Source organism: Limanda limanda, chromosome 8 (genome assembly GCF_963576545.1).
Source record: "Limanda limanda chromosome 8, fLimLim1.1, whole genome shotgun sequence".
Taxonomy (NCBI): Eukaryota; Metazoa; Chordata; class Actinopteri; order Pleuronectiformes; family Pleuronectidae; genus Limanda; species Limanda limanda.
In genome coordinates, this window is record NC_083643.1 from 2893159 (window position 1) to 2917932 (window position 24774).

General features: G+C 42.6%; 1 protein-coding gene across 1 annotated transcript; it reads right to left on the minus strand.

Moving 5' to 3' along the window:
• Positions 1-246: 246 nt before the first annotated feature.
• On the minus strand, positions 247-23863 carry far1 (fatty acyl CoA reductase 1). Its single transcript, XM_061076250.1, has 13 exons — positions 23747-23863; positions 15293-15408; positions 14424-14540; positions 13617-13792; positions 12904-13083; positions 11302-11479; positions 10112-10156; positions 9546-9664; positions 9388-9455; positions 8068-8239; positions 4073-4202; positions 2588-2715; positions 247-1256 (listed from the first exon to the last, which is right to left on the minus strand). The coding sequence occupies exons 2-13, from the start codon at positions 15362-15364 to the stop codon at positions 1097-1099; spliced, it is 1545 nt and encodes a 514-aa protein (XP_060932233.1). The 5' UTR covers positions 15365-15408; positions 23747-23863; the 3' UTR covers positions 247-1096.
• Between the last annotated feature and the right edge of the window lie 911 nt (positions 23864-24774).

Here is a 24774-nt window from a genome sequence, read left to right on the forward strand (position 1 = left end):
TAAATCAAATTCACAAAGAAGACAAGCGGCAGTCAGAGCCGGGTGAGATGTGGTTTACTAAGAGAGTAGTCAACGTGAACGTGTTCCGGCTGCGACTTGAGATGATGAAAGTTCACATTTCAGAGCATAAAACGAGAAAAAAGGAGCCAAACGTGACGAGATTCCTGTTCTCGACTCCGACGCCCCCCCCCCTCCACCGAGCTACCAGTCTTTGGCAAGAAAGAAAAGAAAAGAGTCGTGACTAATGACTTACAGACGTGAGGAGAAGCGTTTGTGTTTGCAAAGCAGGACGAGGGAAAGTCGACAAATGACAACTGTTGATAAGAAGTCGTCTGAGTAAACCAGACCTGAACAATGGGTGGAAAGACTTTGGTTTTGAGGATGATGACAGATTTATCTACGATCGCTTAGCCGGCCTGTTCCCGAACAAACCTCCACGAGTTGGTTCAGAAACATCCGTCGTCTTCCAGAAACCGAGCGGTTCATTCTGAGCCTCTTTCTTTCTTATGTATACGTTTTTTATTTTAAACAGGTTTTGAAAACATTTCTTTATAACGGACAAGACCCTCAACAACAAACTTACAGGCAGATACAAAATAGAAGTGAGGGAGTTGCGACCCACGCAGCAGGTGAAGCGGTTAGAACTACGTTTAGAGAAAAAACCTACGGCACAGCCACGACGTCGGGACCGACTCGGAACCAGCGCAGGCGTCTTGCAGCAGAGCCTCATCCAGTGCATAGCTTCAGGTTGCAGCCAGGCGAGCGGAGCAGGGTTACAGGAAGTGCTCCGGAGGAAAGCTGGCACCACAGAGTGTGAACCGGACCAGGGAGTCGGCTCCTGGTTCTTAAACTAGTCCAAGTGCTGTTAGTCTGCGACATTGTGAGATAAATCCTCCGAGGAGATTATCGGAGATATCAGAGGCTCGTCCAGTGGCTCCGTCTGTGTCCCTGGTGTTTTCATGGATCCAGTTCATCTTTAGAGTGTTGGAGGAAACACTGGGTGGAACCCTTCTACAGGCCGAGCTCCAGGGTTTTCTTCTCGTCTTCTCGTCCCTCCACCTCGCCAGCCGCCGCCAGCCGCCCGACCCCCGGCTCACTATCTCATGGTGGAGGAGGCTCTGAAGTAGGAGAGGAACTTGAAGCACAGGCTCACCACGAAGTACCAGATGTTTCGGGCCATCTGGGATCGGGCGATGAACACGCGCCAGATGAACACCACCAGGACGGTGTTGAAGGTGTAGCGGATGTTCCTGAGCCTGAGGAACAGAGTGGAGGAAACTTTACAAACACAAATCTTACGTGTGGTTCTTATTTATACATTTCTCTCGTGTGTTTAACCCTCTGAATTCTGCTGAGTATTGATGTTGGTATTAACTAACAACTGTGATGTCATTTGTTTACTCCTTGTCTACCTATTTTATTGTATTTTTATCTTGTGCTTCTGTTTTTTTATTCTTTCTACCTTTTAATTTTATTCTATTGTATTGTATTGTATTTAATTGTATTCAAATATACCGGCTGCTATGACAACTTAATTTCCCTTCGGGGATGAATAAAGTACTCTATCTATCTATCTATCTAAAAGCAGAGAACATTACTGTGACTGTCAAACTCACATTCATGACAAAAGCAAAAGAAATCAGTGCTGAGTGGACGGATGAGGAGAAATACTTCCGGAGGATGAATGAGTATTAATGTATTAATGCCTCAATTCTGTGTTACATTAACACACATAACAGTATATTGCACATCCACATTTCTCTCCTGTTTTGCATTTTACTTTTTATTTAACTTTTAGTATCTTGTATATATATGTAACAGTCTGCATAAACTGGCCGGTTTTGCTGACAGTTACACTCCCACCAAATCCTGATATAAACATTTTAACCGGCTGTGCTATACAGGATTTCTAGAGTATTTAATGGCCCTTTCAGTTCAAATATCTAGGAGTGTTATGTCCTTTCAACTACTCATGCAGGCAAGTGGGATGCCTACGACCACAGGTATTACATGCATGTCGCCCTCTACAGTCTTTATCGATGTGTCCCTTCCTTAGGCAACCAAAACAGAGGCGGTTTTCGTGGATGAATGCCTTTTTGTCTTCCATAGAATTCGCAGAGAAAGAAGGGCACCTGACGATGCCATGCGTTTCATCTTTGCAGACCACACATGGGGGTCTTCCCCTATAATTGGCCGTTTCAGGTGCATCTCGGGTGGCATACTTTAATTGGGCAGTTGTATTGAGGGATCTGGCTTCCTTCTCGACTGTGGGTTTAAAGTTCATCCAATGTGGGGAGGTGATTACATATATTTTTGTTTTGTTTTATATACAGTTATTTATTTCTTATGTGAAGTACTTATTGTGTTTTTATGCTTTATGTTAAATGTAAGCACCTATTTACAAAAGAAAATTCCAGGTAGGTGTAAACCTACTTGGCAATAAATCCTTTCTGATTCTGATTCTGATCTACTGTTCACTGACCTACATGAGACAGACTCCTCCCACATCCAGTGTGGAACACAGCTGTCTGTGCATGTCCTCCTGTGTCTGTGTGTGTTCTGTAATGTTCACTTGTTTGATTCCTACTTGTTCAGGTGCTTGCGAGCAGCAGGGAGTCCGGACAGATCCTCGTTCAGGACGTATTTCTTGGTGCCCATGCAGTAGTTTTCCATGTATTCCGCCCAGTGCAGCTGCCGCACGTCGAAGTTAAACATCTACAGAAATAAAGAGTCAGTTCAGTCGTTCACATCCAACATAACTGATTATTAAAGATTTAGATTTGTGTCCCAGTGAGTTTTGTTTTTACTGGTATCAACATGTGATTGAGCAGGAAAATAAAAATAAAGCAAATGTTCTTGTCCTGAAATAATGAACGGACATGAACTGAGGCAAACATATTTTTAAGATTGCCTCAAAACTGCCTTTCAGTTCCTGCAGTTTGTGTCACGAATTCAAATTAATTTCATGAGATACAACTTTAAAACAAAATAATTGTTTAAAGACTTTAACTGTTGGTTATAATGAAACCATCAAGAGCACATACACCAGTTGTGTATTCCAGGAACAATGAGTCTCATGTGCAATAAGGAACTGTTTAATTGATGTTTAATTTCTGTCTGAATTAAACATCTACAGAAATAAAGAGTCAGTTCAGTCGTTCACATCCATCATAACTGATTATTAAAGATTTAGATTTGTGTCCCAGTGAGTTCTGTTTTTACTGGTATCAACATGTTATTGAGCAGGAAAATGAAAATAAAGCAAATGTCCTGAAATAAATGAACAGACATGAACTGAGACAAAAGTATTTTCAAGATTGCCTCAAAACTGCCTTTCAGTTCCTGCAGCTTGTGTCACGAATTCAAATTAATTTCATGAGATACAACTTTAAAACAAAATAATTAAAAGAGACTATTTAACTGTTGATTATAATGCAACCATCAAGAGCACAGAAACCAGTTGTGTATTCCAGGAACAATGAGTCTCATGTGCAACAAGGAACTGTTTAATTGATGTTTAATTTCTGTCTAAATTAAACATCTACAGAAATAAAGAGTCAGTTCAGTCGTTCACATCGATCATAACTGATTATTAAAGATTTAGATTTGTGTCCCAGTGAGTTTTGTTTTTACTGGTATCACAATATAATTGAGCAGGAAAATGAAAATAAAGCAAATGTCCTGAAATAAATGAACAGACATGAACTGAGGCAAAAGTATTTTCAAGATTGCCTCAAAACTGCCTTTCAGTTACTGCTGCTCGGGTCATGAATTCAAAATAATTTCATGAGATACTTTAAAACAAAATAATTGTTTAAAGACTTTAACTGTTGATTATAATGAAACCATCAAGAGCACAGAAACCACTTGTGTATTCCAGGAACAATGAGTCTCATGTGCAACAAGGAACTAAACCTCCCGTGACTCCAGCAGTGAATGAATTACACACTGTTTGTCCCCAGTTCACAACCAGACATTCACACACCAGGTGTTGAATTTGTCCGTCATCTCCAGACGTGGACGACAACGTGAATAATCAGTTCCCTTACGTCAGGATCACGTGTCTGTGTACCTTCTTATCCTCGGGGCTCATCTGGGTCAACAGCATGCCCACGTTGTCGTTGTTCCACACCCAGGTGTGACTGGTGAAATACTCCAACACCATCATGGCTTTGTGGAGGCGGGTGATGGTCTTCATCATCCTGGAGACGAACGAGGAGGAGGCAGGAGGGAGGAAGGAGGAGGAAGATGAGGGATAAATGTGGAAATGGATAAAAAAAGGGATTTTAATAAAAGGGCCAGAGAGAGGATGATGAAGAGGGACAATGAGGAAGAGGAGAGTGGGAAGGTGAACAAGTGGAGAGGTGGTAGAATAAACGACAGGATGGACAGAGGGACAGAGGTAAAGATAAATGAAGGGAATAGAGTGACGACAGACAGGAAGACAAATAAAGGAAGAGCAGGTTCAGGTTTCATGAGTTTGAGGAAGTGAAAGAAAACTTGAACAACACAGTTAACAACCAGTTAAACAGCTTTGAGACAAAGGCACAGATTCAAAGACTTAACATGAACACCACAGCACATGGAACTGGTTCAGAAACAGAGTCCAGATTATTAATGTGTAGAATCATAAAGATTGCATTATAAATGGAATATATCATTTGAGCAACTTGTTTTAATGGCTTCAATTTACATTCACATAATTTTGGTGCCGACATGTGAAAACCCCAAATTACAATTTTAGATCAGATAAATAAAGACAATTTCTCAGGGTGTTTTTATCTGAAATTCTATAAGAATAAATAAATCAGCTAATTGATTCACATCCTTTACACTGGAGAGCACCAACGTGCAATTCCAGTGGCAAAAGGTTTTAGACAGTAGCTTCAAATTTTGGGGTCTGGGTACATTTTGTATTAAAAGGAGACATATTCTGCTCATATTACTTTTAATAATTTATATTTGTGTTATTACAAAGGTTTACATGCTCTAATGTTCAGATCACTTTCCTCAGATCATCCTGAAAACACCAGGGGAAAGCATTGTCTCCTTTAAAACAAATTCTAGTCTTATAAATAAAGTGCAATGGAAGCCGAGAATCATCCGAAAGTTTCAAATATTCTAAATATTTGACACATTTGCCAAAATAAACAAGAAGGCTGCTCAAATATCTTCACAGCACCGTGAGTAGTTGATGATTTCATCTCTGGAGAAACAAATCATCTGAGAGAATTATTGATTTGATCTGTGTGTGAGTCAGGAGGACAAACGATCCACCGGCCAAAGCACCAGGTCAAACTCACTGATGATTTACCAACTTTAATAAACACTCAAACTACATGAATGGTCTCTGAATTTCATCTGAAGTAACGTAAAGAATTTGTCCTCCTGTTCACACGAGTGAATCCAGTTCATACACTTTGGTTCTGTTAGTTCTGATCATTCAAAACCAGTTTTAAGAATTGAATGATTTAGTGTTGAGAGTATTGACCGTTGGTAAAGATGGACGACATGAGCGCTCTTCAAATTGGAGCCTAATTATGCCAAACGCCCCCTGGTGGCTGGCTGCAGTATAGGTCATAAACCAGTTAATGCTGCAGCTCCACAATCACTACAGCACAGACGCCAAATGACATTAAAAGTTTAAATTGTAACACAACAGGAGGATGTGAAGATGCGTCGTCCATCTTTATTATTCAGTCAATGGGTGAGAATGTAAAAAAAACAGCAGTTTATTTTTATTGTGAGGATTATCAGAGGATTTCTGAGTCTTCAATCTGCACAATTTGAACTTTTGAACCTGCAAGGTTTCAACAATTTCCTTTCTTAATCTTTACAATTGACTGTTTTAGCGATAGGATTATCATTAGCAGGATTTAATGCCTTCACTTTAAATATTTATACTCGTCTGTGCAGATGGAGACGACTCAGATTCCTCGTGTGGAGGCGAATGATTCAGAAGCGGTGATGAACATGCACGTGGATCAGCACATAGAGAAAAACAATGACCTGCAGCTGGTGACGAACCCATTAGGTTAAAATCACACGTCTGAAATGTGAGTTCAGTTCGGAGCCAAAATCAATTTCAGACAGACAGAGACTAGATGTGTGCAGTTTGGCCGGGGAAACAAAATGTCTTATTCAACACTAAACAACTACAAAACTGTCTGAAATACCTCTGGCTAATAAGAAAGAAAAAGCAGCAAAGAGTAAAAAGAATCAAGAAATGTGGACGACAAACAACTCACATGCAATTTTCTTGAAGTTCCGAGGAACCGATTCGATCTTTGACCTGAACTCCGACCTCAAGAAGTCGTGTGGCGACTCAGGGTTTCGGGGGCACTCACACATACACGTTGTATGGGCGGGTCTGACGCTCGGTGCTGCCATGACCCCCCCCGGGACAAGCAGCACAGCTGACTTTCGTGCTAACGTGACATGCTAGCTAGCTCTCCATGCAAGGCTTAGGGACGACGAACACCAGGTCGACCGGCTGCCTCGGACTCTCCAGGCTCAGTTTGATGTCAGACAGGAACCTGGGTTTGTACTTTGTAAATATGCGCTTAAATATATAACTCATTTTTCTACCACACGTAAAAAGAAACTAGAACGAAGAGACCACATCACCATCACAGACTTTGCATGAAGATGGATGACATGAAAGCTCCTCAACGGTGAACCACGGCTGGCTGCGCTACAGGTCAAACTCCCTGCCTCCTCCATGTTAACAGATGGGGCGTGGACCATAATCTGTTATTTGAAGCTTTAAGAACTAGCTGAAATGGCACGAAGAACCTGAGACTGACTCGCGATCCGTCAAGCACACGTACGGGCAGGACCTCGATAACACAACTCCACACCATGATCACGTAGACTCGGCTCCAACTGACGTGATAAGTGCACGATGCCGGCACAGAATCCAGGATCCTTAGCTTTGTTTTGGCACAACGAAGCAAAGTGCAGACGCATCGTCCATCTATATTCACAGTTTAGACTTTATTTAGTCTATATCAGCAAAGCATGACGAAATGAATGAGGAGCGTTTTCGTTGAAGCCTCCAACGTATACGTGCGAGTGCTCTGTCATGGATGTCATGTTCACAACATGCTCCGGCAGAAACCCAACCAAACCAAACCAAACCAAACCGTGCCGTCATAGCCATCCAACTGATGCCAAGTCAAAACACAGCAAACCTTTGTTTCCTCTGCCCCACAACCCTTCCTTGCTCCCACCATCCCACACAACCATTCCGTTAAGAAGACACAGTGGAGCAGGGTGGGCGTGTGGGAACAAGTGGGAACGAGTGCAGGGGGGGGTTGGGGGTGGGAGGCTGGGGGGGCAGGTGCAACCTTACCGGGGCTTGCGGCCTGTCAACCTGAGATAGCCGTCATAGAGCAGGGCCGGCAGCGTGTGGCTGACCGTGGTCCAGTACTGATTAGTAAAGGGGTTGGAGCGCAGATTGACATTGGGCCTTCTGAAGGCCTGCTCTAAGGGATTGGTCTTGAAGGTCATGTTTATACAGTACTCTGCAGAGGAGAGATACACACATGACAGGACAAAGAGGACACAGACAGTAGGCATTGGTATTGATAGTAAGCAAGATGCAGGCCAGTGTAGAGACTAAACCACTGCTCGCTCCACAGGACGTCTGAAGGATCTGTCTTCAGCACAGAGCAGAGTTTGCTTTCTGTTTTTGGAACAAAGGCCCAACACCTGCGTTGAGTTCCCAAACTCATCTCCAGGCAGGAATAAGCCCGAGTTCCACTGTTCAGCCAAACTGAGTTGGCGCTAGCGGCCGACATGTTGGGAACCCAACTGAGAAGAAGCTAAACATCGCAGGTACCAAGATGTAAAGAGTGTAGAACCCATCAGTTCTCCCCTGAGTGTGCAGGAGAGCAGCTGGGTTATACATCCTTCAACCCCCCACTGTACACACCACCAACAACGTGAGCCGAGGACACCAACAGAGAGAGTCACAGGAGTAAAGCAGCAGAGATGCGTGTGCATGTATCGGAGCGGGTGATGGCGTTAAAAAACAGAAGAGGTCCAATTCGGCGAGGAGGTTACCTGGGCTCTCGTCCCATCAGCCTGAGATACAGATCATAGAGGAACGCCGGAGCCTTGTGGCTCACGGCGATCCAGTACTGATTGATTAGGTGATTGGATGTGAGATTAACATGTGGCCGACGGAAGGCCTGCTCGAGGGGGTTCCTCTTGAAAGTGGATATTACATGGTACTCTGAGAAACAGAAGGTTGTTCAACACAAGTCAGAGAGAGCAGGACAGGATTACTTCTGTAAACCTGAGAACAAGTGTGGTCCTGCCGGTAAATACAGGTTACAAATCTGATAAAAAAACATTTTAATATACGTCATCCAAAACAAACATGAGCATAAAACTGCACCTTGGAATGTGAGATGTGAGAAGCGGACCGCTCTATTGGTTACATGAGTTAGGATCAGTGTTTGCTTGCTGATATGCGCTGATATGAAAAGTTGTACAATTATGTTTGTATTTCATGTAAAAAATAATCTTAAAATGTATTTGGTTGCATTTGTGTTTTTACTTTTGATTTATAGTCATTTAAACTGCAAAATATCAAGCATGTGTTAAATGTATTTGTTGTGATGGTTTGATAACGATCGGAGGAATCACTGCCAATTTGTTTTTCAAAATTATCTTCTAAGCAATCTCACAGTCGAGGTTCAGTAACAAAAATGAACTTTAATCCCAAAAAAAATTTCCTGACAGGTCTTTGCTTGGATTATATTTTATTTCTGTTATTTTGTTCACCTCGGAAATAATAAAATAAAACAACAGCTGCACAAGCGTCATTGTGGAACTTTAAATTTAAGTATCAGCAGATGTTGATGCTTTGTTCTCATCCTGAAGTCAGGCTTCTATTCCTCCACTTGAAAACACTTTTTAATTCCCGACGTGCAGGTTGGAACACGATGATGACCTCACCAGTGCTCCGATCTTTTAATTACCGTACTGTAAAGTCTGCAAAACATAAATCACTGCGCAGGAAGAGATCTAATCTTACATTTGGACTTTTTAGTTTTAATATCTGAGGGAGCTCTGCAGGAGAAGTGTCCAAAGGAAACTGGACCCGCTTGTGTTTCTTGAGGACGTTTCAACCTCTCAAGCAAAAGCAAGAAACAAAGCAAGTCCAGTTGCTTGTGTGCACGTGTACAGCTCCTGAGGACACCTCTAAGATTAACTCTAAGCAGAAGCTGGGAGCAGGATCCTCAGGTAAACAGAGCTCCAGGGTGTGGCCGGCGCTGGATCAGATTACGTTCAGGTTATGTCATCGGAAACCATTTCCCGTCTCAGGGGCTTTTTCTACAGAGTCTGTGTTTAGGGAAGAAAAACGTGACGTCTTACCGACTTCCCCCCAGCGGAACGGGTTGATCCCACCGGTCGTGCAGTTGTACACCATGATGTTTTTAGGTCTGCAAGAAAGGAAGTAGGTGATGTTCTGAAATGTCAACGAACAAAAGAACAAGTTTCCAGTGTATACGAGCCCTGCAGACCTGCTGCACCTTTGAGATCCGGAGAACCAGGCAGCAGCGATCGTGGCGTTGATGACCACGTCCACAGGCACCAGGTCGGCCACAGCATCGTTAGACGCCCTCATGGTCCGCAGGATCCCTTTACCAGCCTGGAGAGGAGAAGACCACTGAGGCTGGATCCACAATATAACGTTCTGATTACATCCATCAGCTAAACGATTATTAAAGTTATACAACAACACACACACACAGCTGTTTTCCTTGTTAATGAATATTAACGGTCACCGCCTATTCCAGAAAATCTCTGAACCTTAGCACTGTACATGCCCATAACTGTCTCACTGTACATATTGTTTCATTTTATATTGTTTTATATATAAAATGAATCGATATATACATTTGTTTCATTATATATATATATTGTTGTTTAATGTCGGATGGTATTTATGTGCACCAACCACACCAAAGCCATTTCCTGTATGTGCAAATATACTTGGCAATTAAAAGAATTCTGATTCTGATTCAACCCATCTTCATACTTGAATCATTACACTTGTATCATTTAGTAAAACACAAGCTTTGCTCTCAGTACTCACTGCGATGAATATCCCACTGGGTCCATTGAAGTTATCAATCCAGCCCTGAAACAACAGTCAGAAGAAAATCAGCTACAATTACAACATTTTCTTGATAAATGACTAAAACTAAATCAACAGTTATCACACAGAATATTCACAGTTTATAAATCTGTCAGTTCTGAAGCTCTTCTGGATTTTCTCCAGTTTACAGGATGATACATTCAACACATTTTAGAAAACACTGAGCAATTTAGATGCATTTCAGCCTCGTGTCAGCACAAGAGATGATATTGTGCGATCCCAGAGGAAAACTTCCACTGCCGTGCTGTGAGGAGTGATTCAGATTCTGACGACTGTCACATGTTCACACAGGAGGCGTCTTTGTCCCGTAACGTTTCAGATTTTCCTAAAACCAGAAATCCAACAATGCTCCTGCTCTCCACAGCGACTTCCCCCGAGTGGAGAAAGGTGAACGGGCACTTCCTTACTCCACATTCCTCACATTCCCACGCTCGCCATCACATCATCGGTGTGTCCACAGCAGCTCTGAGGCGCTGAGCTCCAGAGAAGAGAGAGAGAGTCAGAGCTGAGCTGCTGACAGAGGAACTTTCTCCTCTAAATATCAGTGCCTTTCATTTCTTTGTCAGTTAGAGAGATACTGAAGAAATTGAAATAATGAGCCCGTGGATTTTGATGCAAATGATCCTACAACGGCTTTTATCACTTTCTTAAAAACTGTTTTACTGTTTGACCTTTTCAGCAGTTTCCTTGGGAATAATTTGTGGATCTGGATGAAGAGAACCTCCCTATGGGTTGTGCATGTGTGAAATGTAAACTGCGGATAAAGTCCAGACTTAATTCTCCAGACTTTATCTTTTAGGTCATGTCTGAAAACAGCATCAGAGTGTGTAGCTTGTTTCTAGTTCTCAGTCTGTTCTTTGTTTTGATTTCTAGCCCCAATGACTTTCTTCATTCTAGATTCTCACATTCGAGGGTGGCCACTTAATCAGACATTAAAAATTCATGTTGTAAAACGGAGCAGAAATGACACATTTTGAAATAAAAAGGAAAACCCTGAAAACCTCAGAAGACATTGTTAAACCCAGCAGCTGTCGTTAACGTGGGATAGAGAGAACAATTTAGTCTCTTCGTGAATTAGTGTTTACAACAAAAAGAGATAGAACCAGTAATCAGTATGAGTGACTCACTGGGAAAGGCTCCTTCCAGCTGGCTCCGACGATGGAGGGTCTGACGATGGCCACGTTCAGGTCCCCGGCCTCCTGCTGCACCATGTACTCAGCCAAGGCCTTGGTGTAGGTGTACGTGTTGGGACGTGTTCCGATCAGCTTGGGAGTCAGCGTGGAAACCAGTTCATCATCCATCCAGCTGGGAAAAGAATTATACATTTATTATCTTAGAGCACTATTGTTAAAACAAAACCAATCCGTCCTGCTCACCTGACCTCTGCTGACCCGCTACAGTTTCACAGTTAAAAGGGACTCTTACCTTTGTTGCATTTTTACACTTTTTGTGGATAAGGTTAAATTGGTATTAATAAGGTAATGACACTCTAAAATGCAAGACAGACCCACCAGGAGTTAAAGCAAACAATTATTTCACTCTCGTAATATTTAGTGAAAACTTCAACCAATAAAATTCTTCGGACCGAAGGACCTTATTGGCCGACAGACCTGTCTGTTTGCTGCATGGAAACAGACAGGAAGCCCGTCTGCTTCTTGTCGCGCATTCGGGCCCGCGTCATCAAGGCGCGTCCTCAACTAGAGGGTTTGTTTCGATTCCACGGCAGACAGTAGCGAGTAGCGCCCGTATCGACCGTAGCGACTGACGATGGCAGACCAAAGTGGTCCACGGCGTACTGAAACAGCCGCTCCCAGGGGGAGAAACAAAAGAAAAAACACCGCGGATGGGAACGAGGGGGTGGGGCATTGGAGGAAGGCGGGATGATTCGAATGTGCTGTAATTCTCAAATGCAACAAAGGTAAGAGTCCCTTTAATCAAATGTATTTCCACACTTTGCATTTTCCAGTCGATGAACTGTTTGCAGCCACGTTATCAAACAGGCAGGTTCAGAACAGCCGCTGCGCTAAGAACTATGCAAAACATCCTAAAACACACACAGAGACAAACCTAAAGCAGCTGGGTTTGTTTATCTGTGCACTGCACGGGCGTCTCTCCCACTTTTACTAAAACAGTCTACATTACATTACATTACATTTAGCTGACGCTTTTATCCAAAGCGACTTACAATAAGTGCATTCAACCCCGAGGGCACAAACCAAGAACAACAAGAATCAATTTCTTCGAAATAAAGCAAAACTACAAAGTGCTATAACTAAGTGCCATTTTAGTGCTACCAAAGTGTTAGTTTCAAAAAGTGGTTAGTGTTTTTTTTGTTTTTTGTTTTTTCTATTCATGGTACAGTCGGAAGAGGTGTGTTTTGAGTTTTCGGCGGAAGATGTGTAAACTTTCAGATGTCCGGATGTCGAGTGGGAGCTCATTCCACCATTTAGGAGTCTAAATGATTTTACATTACAAAAACATCCCAGAATCACTTTACTAATCTGATTCTGCAGAAGTGTATTTTACTAATGGAGCTCAACAGCTGAGAGCAGCCTTTTAATCTGGATATTTCCGTCCTACTTGCTTTTTATGCATCAAGCAATCGGAAGAAATGCTTTTAAAAAACCTCATCTCACGTTACCACATCCTGATCTGCATCCTGATCTGCATCCCATTACCCAGGCCATTCAAAACCAATAGGGTTTGTTCATCGGAACCAGTCAACTTACTCCAGAGTATCGATGAGTCTCCGGTAGTCGACGGGTGGAGGGTAGACCACTTCCTCGATGAGCTCCCGGTCACAGTTGGCGTAGGCCGTGGAGACGTGGAGGAAGATCTCCAGCTGCTTCATCCTGTGGGCGAGCGCCAGCATCTTCTGTGTGGCCAGGACGTTCAGCTGCATCGCATCTCTGAAGGAGAAATCAATCAACTACTTTGACGTATCCGAGGAGGAAATTACCTTTGAAGGAATAATTTAATATAAACTTATTCTCCTTAACCAAACAATCTTTGTCCCACACCTTAAATTCCTCAAATAAGGTCAAATTCAAAAGGTTGTGATATGTAGCATAACAAGCTTAAGTCTTAATCTGTTTACATATAAACGACAACACCCTGATATCACGTCATGATGAAACAAGTCACGCTGTGGTTCACTGATGAGCTTTTAAAGATTATGGAGCTTGTTGGCAATTGAGCAAGATCAGGTTGAGATTCCATAACAAACCTTTTCATGAAATACCATCATTGTTTTGTTTTTTTCGTTCTTCAGATAAAATCAGTTAACACCAGATTTCACTGCCGATTCCAGAAAGCACACGATCCTGCTTCACTGAGTAATAACAGAACCGAGCCTCACTCGCCAAACAAGGAACTAAACACTATTTAACAAAGGTGTAGAGACCTGGGCAGGAGAAGAAGGTGCACATTCCCAATGACTCACTTGAGCGGCTCGTTGAAGCGGATGGTCGCGGCGCAGTGGAAGACGACGTTGACGTTTTCAGCCAGGACGCTCTGATCCTCTTTGCTCAGGTCCAGCTCCGGCAGCGTGAGGTCACTGCTCACCGCAACGACCTTCACCGCAAAGTCGGGCTGCTCGTCTTTTAACCTTTCAAACAACTGGGAGGACACGTGGAGTCGAAGTTACAGCACATGTGGTGAATACAATGGTAGTGGTAAGTGTTTACATAGCGCTTTTCTGATCTTGATGACCCTGAGTAGCTCAGATATTTACTCAGCTCACATAGTAAACTGTAGAAGTACTGATATAAATCATTAAGTACAAATCATTAGACTTTTACAACTCTGATTGAAAAGGAATGATTTATGGCCTAGGGCAGAACTCTCCACTTTCCATTTTCTCCTCCTGCAACAGATCCCAGTTCTACAGAATCTTTCATCTTTGTTCTAGAAGATTTTGATGAAAGCTGTCCGCCTATGGATTAAATCAGTAACTGGACATGTATGTTCTTCAGTCTGAATGTTAAGTCAATCAACTGTAATCAAATCACTGGTTAAGGTAAAGTTTCATCCAGTGCATATTCAGGATTATGCTGCAGAGACAAATATTACAGACAACAGGGTTTTCTTGGTCATACTACAGGGAATAATCCCTCGGACATTAAGCTTTAATTTGAGGTTTTCCTTATTTAGATTCCTTATAATTTCCCTTTTTTATTTCATCTTTACAATTTAATCTTTCAGTTTGAGCTTTTGCATTTTCAAATGACCCGAACCCTAACCCACTCACCTTGCAGCTGACCATGTCAGCGATGCGGGCCTTGGGACACTGGCCAGCCTTTGACCTGACCATCACATACACAGTTTTGACCTCTGGGCATGACCTCAGCAGCTTCTCCAGCAGCACCTGGATCGTGAAGAGATGAAGATTATAAAAAAAAAAATCACATTTTACCCCTAAGGACTGTTCAGCTGATTCCAGGAAATCCCACCACACAGAAGTCTAAGCGGCTTTAGAGCAGGAGGTTGTGTTTCTCTGCTAATCAGGTGTTCCTGAGTTATTGAATTCACAATAATACGAGGTCACTGTGACCTTGAACCACTGAATCTATATCAGTTCATCTATGAGTCCAAGGGACGTCTGTAAATTGAAGAAATTCCCCAAAGGCAGACTTGAGCTAAAAATATGTTTTGATCGTGACCTTCAACCATCAGAATCAGTTTATCTGAGTGAACATTTGTCTCATGTGAAAGGATTCTCTCGAGGCCTTCTCGATATATCACAAGAACGTGACCTCGACCTCCAAATTCTCATCAGTTCATCCATGATTCCAAGTGAACGATTGTACTTGTATTAATAATAAAGGAAGACATTTTTTCCAGGCATTGTTTATCGTGTTTACAAGTATGATGGGACGAATGAACGGACAGACAACACGAAGCCCTCGGCCACTAGATGTCTCCAGCGCAGATGCATTACAAGTTTATACAAGTTCACTTTTACTTTTCCTGCTGCAGGTGTGTGACAGAAACCTGTTTGACTTGAATGTAATAATAACTTAAATAATCAAAGCAGCTTCATTCATCTGCTCACATATCATTCTGTCATGAAGTGAAAGGATTCTTCCCTTCACACTGTTCACTCGTTCTCTACTGTACCTTTCCCATGAAGCCGGTTGCTCCGGTGATCAGCACATTTTTCCCTGCATAGTAATCTGGTATGTTCACCATGATGTCTGCTGTCCTGTTGAGTGAGAACCTCAACACAACTCCACCTGCAGGAACACAACAAACAAAGAAAAGAAATACCATTATAATTGTGAAATCAACATCAAGCCTGAACCTGCTTAAAGAGAGAGAGGAGACTCAAAATGTGGATCTACAATGAAAGTGGGTTTCAAGTATTCATCAGGTTCACCTTAATAAAAAGTCACTAAAGCCCTGAAAACATATAGTTTGTCCATAATAATGAAATGTTTGATACCACAGCTCCATCGTTCATTTCTGGATAGAAGCAGGAAGTGGAGCCATGTCGTCTATCTTTATTTACAATCTATGCTTTTGAACAGTAAATTTCATATCACAGGGGGCTCAGCAGGATGTAAGCGTCTCTTCAGGAATCAGGATTCACAAAATATAAAAAAAATATATAAAACAACAACTTTAACAGTAGGCATGAGGCTCTCTCTCTCTCTAACACCAAACATATAGTAATTTACTATAAAACAAAATAAATAACTGGGGATTCCTTTAACTTGAGCAGTTAATAGATCAAGTATACAGGCTCATAAATTTGTATTTGTCCAGTAAAAGGTGAAGCTTATACTTGTTTTTAAACCATCGATCGCCATTTATTCTTAATTTATCTGTAAAGCAAAGCAAAGTCTTAGGGAAATGTTGTAGAATTCCCCTCAACCAAAAGGTGGTGTCCTTAAAAGTTTATTATAACAAAATGTTTGTATTTTTGCTAAAAAAAAGTGACTCAAGGATTAAATAATATTGATCGATTAATTGAATTGATTGATTGAAAATCATTGCATCTTTGGTCTGTAACAAACGTTGCAGCAGACAAATCACGCTGAGCTCTTATCTATGTTAAAATGTGAATAGTGAGTATGGCCCGGCCTTATCACTCAGATTACTGTCAGTTTAAACAGACCAACACCGTCCAGCTGATAGGTTATCTCCTGAGCGGCCGGCTATCTAATCATTAACTACACACCACTTCTTTAATCTCAGCCCAGCTCTCCTGTGACTGGAATGCATCACAGAAGCATAAATAAGTAACTTATCAAAAACAATGTGAACCTGAAAGCTTTCTTGATTAGACAAAAAGAAAACAGAATGTCACAGAATGTGGAGTAAAGGGCCTTTCTCCACCAAGGCCCAAGAGCTCCCTTCAATTCCTCCGTCACTTTCGTTTGGACATAGTTCTGAAATAATAAAAGATAATTGAAGATAAACAAAAACTGTTCACTCCCGACTGAATTCAGATTATCTCAGCTACACACCGGTGGCAGTTATAGGTGTGCAGCCATATTTGTAATCGTACGGCTGCTGAAAAGATCAAACCCCCCTATTAAACCACACTTACACCCACATAATAGAGATCTGTTCTTCCTGCCTGGGTAAATACAGCAGGCGGTATCAATAAGTTGCTTTAAATCAAAGATTAAAACGTGCTTTTATTTTACTGCATTGCCTGATTGTACTCAATTCTAGTTTTTATTATTGTTATGCGTGGTAATGCTTAAATTTTTTTTTCCTATGTAAGTTCTCATGTATTTTTACTTAAGCTTGTATTTGTAATAAACTATTACTACTATTATTATTTTATATAATACACATTTTCCCTTCGTCCAGATCCGTGCTAAACAGTATTTGCATAATCCGACAGAAAAACCGACCAACAGACAGAGACGGGTGAAAACACAACCGGCTCAGTGGAGCTAATTATCTATCACCAGTTCAAGTGAAAACATGCTAAACAGTAATTTTCCATTCGGACCGAGTTAGAACAGAAATCTCTCTCTGGTCTGTGAGCAGGTGCAGAGAAATCTGGAACAACAGGATAGTGTCTTAGGAATCACGAGTCATTTTGTTCTACAGTCTGTGCCCGACAGAAAAAGACGGTTATTGTGTTAGCTGAGGTCAAAAGACTTCTGTTAAAACCAAATCGGACTCCAGTGGTTTCCACTTACAGCCAACTGGGATCTAGTTAAGACGGCACATAGGATTAAAAAAAAAGAAAGTGCAATCCATACAGCTTGCACACTTCACACCTCTAACTAGGGTTGCAAAGGGGCGGAAAGTTTCCGGTAAATTTCCGGAAACTTTCCATGGGAAGTTTAGATGGGAAGTTTAGCTCGGGAATTTTGGGAATTTTGAAAAAAATAAAACTACACAAATTAAATGCTGAGCAATAAAAACATCATTCAAAACTCTTTTTTAAAGATGTATGGAACGTTGAGTTTCAACCCTCTACTGTGCATTCTTCCATCACATGCACAGATAACTCCCAGCATGCTTCACTCTACAGCAGGGCAACTGAGGCCTGCTGTAGTGTGCAGGACTAGTCAGGTAAGTTTCTATGATATTACTGGGAAAACATATTAGCATGCTGATTGAGGATTGTTCATCTGTTCATCTAGCCTATTTCCATTCATTTATCCATCAATTGTAAAATATGTTTACAGACGATTCCAATTGTTTGGCTAACTATTTATATCTCTGGCATTGCATTAGTGTTTTTTTACAAACTTTTTTCTCATCTTATTCTACAGAACAATGCCACGTGCACTCTCTCATGTGTGGAGACATTTCACCCCATCCAATGTAGAAGGAAAGGCTGCGTACATTTGCAAATACTGTGCAAAGACCTATGTTAAGAATGACACAACGATGCAGAAGCATATAGTCAAGTGCCCAAAGTTTCCTCAGGGCTCAAATCAGCCTATGACAAAACAAAATGTTTATATTTATGTCTGTATATGACAAGGTAAATACAGTTAGTATAAATTACCTACAACATTTTCAGTTTATTCCCGTTAATTCCCGTATATTCCCGTTAATTCCCGTTAATTCCCATGGAAAGTTTCCAACTTTAAATATTCCCGGAATTTTGCAACCCTACCTCTAACCAACATTAAAAAGACGATTGTGTGGATTTTCCAAGCTTGAGACTCTGCAGCTTCACTGCTGCAAGTTACAGTGGAACCAGTTATTCAGCTTTGCATACAGTGAGACAAAGGACTACACACAGCGGGACAATGGGTTTCTGCACCAAGTGGGTAAGATGGAGGTCAGAGGTTCTTGTGGTTTTTTAGACGGCATCTCTGACAAACTCGTTGAGCTTGTGAGGAGACTTCGGCTGACTACGTTTAAAAAGTCCAGCCGTGTCACATGTCCGTCACGTTTCATGGGAGAGAGAGTAATGATTATCTGTAATGAGGGTAATTGAGGACATTAATAGAATGTAATGTGCTACTATGACAACAGCACGGCTGTGTCTGCGTGGGCTCCGTGGCTCTGGAGGAATGAAGCAGCTCCTCCGCGGCACCGACTCGGGCCAATGCTGCAGATGTTCCTTTTGCTGCATCACGTCTGGTGCCAAGAGGCTCGGCTCTGTCTGCGTTCCAGCTGCACCCTGACTGAGTCGTGCTGATACAGGAGAAGGAACCAGGGGAATCTGCTCCAGTGGAAGCTTTGTAACGTCATCCGAAGAAGAAAGTTAGGATGATACACTCGTACTAGAGCCTGAACGATTTATTGGTTCACCGATAAAAGCACATGAGCCTTTCAGACACATTGGTATCTGTGTGTAAATTTGCCTATAACTTATATGGACGTATTCTACAGAGCAAACGATGCAGTAAAGAAGAATGTTTAGATTATTCAATTCAAGGTCTTTATATTTAGTTCAATTACATTTGTTTGTCATCAGGGATTGATAAGGACATCTAAGGGATCACTGCCAAGGTTTTGGCATATGTTAATACATGGTATCGGACATTTCTACTCATTAATATCAGTATTGGCCCGCAATAAAAACCCATATCTGTCTGGTACAATTCAAACAAACAGGTAAAATACTAGAAATGTCCACAATACTATGGACATTTCCTGGATTGATCTGTTTCCTGGACTGAAGTTACTTCTACTTCTATAGACTGGACGCTACACTGTGTTGCTTATGTTAAACAAGAAATGGGGAAATAGATGATGGGCTAACAAATTTTTTTAATTGTCGTGTAAATGACAAACCTGTCTATCTAGTTCATAGTGGAAGAGTTGCAGTGTTATGAGAGTTTGAAATGTGTTCAACTGTTACAAGGGAAAATGCTCTAATTCAACATTCTACTGTAGAAGTTGTGTTTCCAACAAGCGGCTTTACCGAAACCACACAATGACAAAGACAATGTTATGCAGTAGAGTTTTGTGGTGAGCTAAAGCTGAATTCTCATTCTGATGATTCTGAGCTGCAAAGCAACAACAAGCTCGACGCTCGGTACAACAACTTCCCTCGATTCTTTTCAAAACGCACTCTTGTAAACACAAACCTGAAGAAGCAGCCTCACATTAGAGACGTTTGAGTGAAATACGACATGTATTCAATAATTTATGATCTTGAAAAGGATGTTACAGAGTTTAAAAGGCCCATTACAGGAAAATGATTTCCTAACGCCAACCATTAACCTACAAATTGTGAGTGAATTTTAACATCCATTTGTTTGTGGTCACAATAAGCAATGGGCTCATCTATGACCACTTCCTTTCAAGCGAATCGGAATAAAAACAGGTTTATCTCATGTCCTGGACTCTTATTTGTCATCCATGTGTGAAAATTCTTCTAATACAGTCGAATCACTCTTTCAATCCCAGAACAGCTGAGCGGTGACCCCATCTTTGGCTGGGACCAAGAATTACTGCAAGTCAGTGGGGTAGTGCTGCATTCACTGGCAGGAGTGCACCACAGTTCATGTTTCACACTGCTGCCTTGTCTACAGACTGAACATGGCCATACTTATGAAGAAAAAAAAGAAACCTAGTGGTAGATCAAGAAGAGAAACTGAACCTCTGGATCTTATCCTGAAGAGGCTCTGAAGCAGAAGCCGACTGATGTCATGTTTAAGTCACTGTAGTCCTCTGTATATTATATAATATCATCCCTCGACTGCAACACTTGTCTTAACGAACAGAAAGCTCTATAATTATAAACCCGAGTCCAGCCAGGAGGAGCTGTGGCCTTTGAGAGACGCCTGCTGCCCCGGTGTCGTACTCTCAGACAGCTGATCCCTGATGACACAACGTCTTTATGAATAATTGATCAAATACGTTGTAGAACTTATATTTAGCACCTCTGGCGGAGCTCCAACAGTTTACAGAGATATGAAACTTTGATGGTTTGACAACAATCGGTCTCAGAGGAGCAATCCATGTCCGACCCAGGTGAAAACCCACTGCCAAGCCAAGAGGAAGATCCTCTTGAGAGACTCAAAGGGTCGGAGACACTGGCACGTGAAGGATGCAGCAGGTGCATTGCAAAGGGGAGGGCCAACAGCCGAGTGCCCAGGACTCCGAGTTGAGAGGGGGGGGCCCGAGGAGGCGAGAACCCCCTTCAACTCTATGATTTACTACGAGCAGGAGACTGCAACAGCCATGGTTGCAAATCTCCTTCAGGCCCCATGCCACCGTCTTCTTGGGGTTAGGTTTGGTTCCATGTTGGACTCACCAGGACACGTTAGCAGAACTGAATCGTGCTGAGACAGACAACGTGTCCTCTACAGGGATTTGTCTTAATCAACAGCTCTTTGCACAAGGATTCACCAAAAAGACTCACTATGAAAACACTAAGTTGCAGCAACACTCTGAGCCTGAAGTACATCTGTGTCACAACAACCCGTTTCTTCCAGTAAGAAATTACCACTTCCTGATAATGATGTTGTTGCCAAAACAGCCGAGCTCTTCACTTGGCTCTGCACCGACTTGTATCACACAAATCACCAACAAGAGTTTAACACACAGCTGAACAGTTCGTCCGACTGCAGCCGTCCACAAACTCAGTGTGTGTGAGGTAGAACTCTATTATAAGTTATTGTTACATCAGAACTATCTTTGGTAATGAATCACTCTTTAGTTTCTTAGACTATTAAACCTGATGATGGTGATGTGTCCATATCAACCTTAGAGACATTACTGCAAAACATCATCTATAACCGGGAGGAGCTGATGGATTTGAGCAAAGTGTAATAATAATGTAAATCATAAAGTCACAAAAATGTATCCTGTTTGATACAGTGCTCACAGATAAACGGGATTTACAGTCGTCCACCATCCTATGACACTGGCATTCACAAATATTAGAACACTAGAAGATGTTTTAGTGTTTTCTTGCCTCCTAAACCATAACATTTCAATGGGATTCAAATCTGGGTTTTGACTGGGTCAGTCTGGAACGCTCCGAATGTAAAAGTTCTGCTTTCCGTCAGAAGTCTAGACGGTATTTCCGCACTTAGGCCTAATGGCTAGCCTCTCCTTTATTCACGAGAAGCTGTTGGCCAATCACAACAGAGTGAGCCAGCTGGGCAATCAGAGCAGACTGGGCTTCATCAGGAGGCGGAGTCTTAAAAGAGACAGGAGCGAAAACCAAGTGTTTCAGACAGAGGCTGAACAGAGGAGCTGCAGCAATAGACAAAAAAGTAAATTTTCCACATAACATCTGGATTTAGTCCATAACGGAAATGGGTACAATCCTCATTCACTCCTGTGAACGACTCCATAACTGGGGTTTTAATAAGGATCTGGTTGCCGGTGAGGTAAACATAACATCAGGGTGAAAACAAAGTAATCTGCCAAGTCAGCAAGGTGTGAGCCCCCACCTTTCTGCACGTTTGTGAAAAAACAGACAGCCATACTTCTATAAATGCAATGGAAAAGATCGGCAATTTTTTATACCAATTTATCCCGGTTAAGAAAAAAAAAGCCTGCGTACACCTGCCAAGTTTTGGTGTAAAAGAGTTACATGTGAAATGGGGTTTTCTACAAGTTACAACCCAAACCAAAATTTACTTAAATGCAAACAGAATGTGTCTCCGTGCCAAATGTATCGGGTCCTCTCTAAGCTAATGCTAATCTTTCCAACCAGTTTTGAGGAAACCCCGATAGGATGCTTTTGCCAACCAATCAACAGACATCACTTCCTGGAGAAGGTTGTCCTTTTTAGAGCGAACAGGTACATTCAACTTCAAGACACTTCACGATTTTAATTCCAATTATTACAGAATGGCTAGAAACCATCACGACACCAGATTGAATCCAGAGTGACACCAGAGGGGAATCAGATATAAACCAGAGTGACACCAGATAGAAACCAGTGTGAGACCAGATATAAACCAGAGTGGAACCAGAGGGGAACCAGACTGAGACCAGATAGAAACCAGAGTGACACCAGATAGAAACCAGAGTGACACCAGAGTGACACCAGAGTGGAACCAGAGGAGAACCAGAGTGGAACCAGAGGGAGGAGAACCAGAGTGGAACCAGAGTGACACCAGAGTGGAACCAGAGGAGAACCAGAGTGGAACCAGAGTGACACCAGAGTGGAACCAGAGGAGAACCAGAGTGGAACCAGATTGACACCAGAGGGGAACCAGATTGACACCAGAGGGGAACCAGAGGAGAACCAGAGTGACACCAGATAGAAACCAGAGTGACACTAGATGGAAACCAGAGTGAACCCAAATTGAAACCAGAGGGGAACCAGCGTGACACCAGAGTGACACCAGATTGACACCAGAGGGGAACCAGAGGAGAACCAGAGTGACACCAGATAGAAACCAGAGTGACACTAGATGGAAACCAGAGTGAACCCAAATTGAAACCAGAGGGGAACCAGCGTGACACCAGAGTGACACCAGATTGACACCAGATAGAAACCAGAGTGGAACCAGAGTGGAACCAGAGTGGAACCAGAGTGGAACCAGAGGAGAACCAGAGTGGAACCAGAGGAGAACCAGAGTGAAACCAGATTGACACCAGAGTGGAACCAGAGTGGAACAAGATTGGAACCAGAGGGAGGAGAACCAGAGTGACACCAGAGTGAAACCAGAGTGGAACCAGAGGGAGGAGAACCAGAGTGACACCAGAGTGGAACCAGAGTGACACCACAGTGGAACCAGAGTGGAACCAGAGGGAGGAGAACCAGAGTGACACCAGATAGAAACCAGAGTGGAACCAGAGTGACACCAGAGTGGAACCAGAGGAGAACCAGAGGAGAACCAGAGTGGAACCAGAGTGAGACCAGATTGACACCAGAGTGGAACCAGGCTCCAGCGGGCGGAGGAACCCAGATCTCCTGATGATCATCTCCACCAGCTGCTTCTCGTTACACCTTCAGTTTCCGGGGCTCCACTTTGAACCCCTGCAGCGTGAAGGATTCTGGGTAATCACGCAGTTTCCTCCCGGGGGTCCGCGGGCACAGAATCCGGGTTCGGGTGTGACGCGGTGAAAGATGCGTTCACACAGCACCGCATTGTGCGTGTGAATGTGCGTAGTCCTGCCCCCCCACCCCAACAGTTACACGTTAAAACACACAAGCTAACGGAGGATACGTACCCGACACGTCCGCCTCTGGAGCTGCTGGAGACTGAGTGTGTGTCCGCTGTGTGTGTTTCCCCTGTAGGAGTGTGTGTTATCTGTATGTGTGTGTGTGGGTGTGTGTGTGTGTGTGTCCGCTGGAGACTCGGCAGGAAGCGGAGCGGCCCGATGACGTCAGCAGGCCAGAGAGAGAGAGAGAGAGAGGAGAGAGTGAGAGAGGGAGGGGAGACAGGAGGTCTCACTCCGCCCAGTTTTAACTCGTGTTCTAAAAGGGAAAACCAATTTAAAAAAACGAAAAGGGCGGGATTCCAGAAGGCGAGGCGGCCGTGAAGCCCCGCCCATCAAAGCTGGAGATTGAGTAACGATGTGAAGAGTATGGAAGAGTGTTAACATCAGTATGAGATCAAAGATGAGAGTGTGAAGTCAGAGGGACAAGTGTAGAGTGAAATGTCAATAATAAAGTCTAACTGAAATAAGATAGGAGAGTTCACCCAAAGAAGTTCAAATTCAAAATGTATATTTAAGTATTATCTCCTCACCACTATGAGGAGTAACTGGAGTAACTGGTGACCAGTTCTTCAAATGTAAAATAAACGAACAGTAAAAAAACATAACAAACCTCAATGCTGCTCCTGTGATGTCATCAAGTGTCCATAAACCCCGACATTCATATAAGACTCAAAACAAGGTGATTTACACCGTGTTTTAATCCAGGTTTTATTACGTTTAAAGAAGGGATCCCACTTACTTTAATTGTATTGGATGGATGCTAACTGTAAGACGATCTGGATAAAAGCGTCAGGTAAATGACATGAAATGTAATGTAATGTAATTTGGCTTCAACACTGTACGACTTAGTTCTCCACATTTCTGACTTTAGTTTCGACATTTCTACTTTGTACAAACATCTGTGGGATGAGATCTACCTGAAACAATCGAAATCTTTGAGGGTGAAACGCTTTGGCTTCACTTTCGGGAGCTGTCATGTCGTCCATCTTTGTTTACAGTTTACCTGGGTGGGTGGGTGGGTGTGTGTGTGTGTGAGT

Coding starts and splice junctions, on each gene's coding strand:
- far1 (XM_061076250.1), bottom strand. CDS start 15,364: ATGGTGAACATACCAGATTACTATGCAGGGAAAAATGTGCTGATCACC. Junction 11,480..12,903: donor AGACTCATCGATACTCTGGA/GTAAGTTGACTG, acceptor TTCTTTTCCCAG/CTGGATGGATGATGAACTGG. Junction 9,456..9,545: donor TGGTTCTCCGGATCTCAAAG/GTGCAGCAGGTC, acceptor CCTTTCTTGCAG/ACCTAAAAACATCATGGTGT.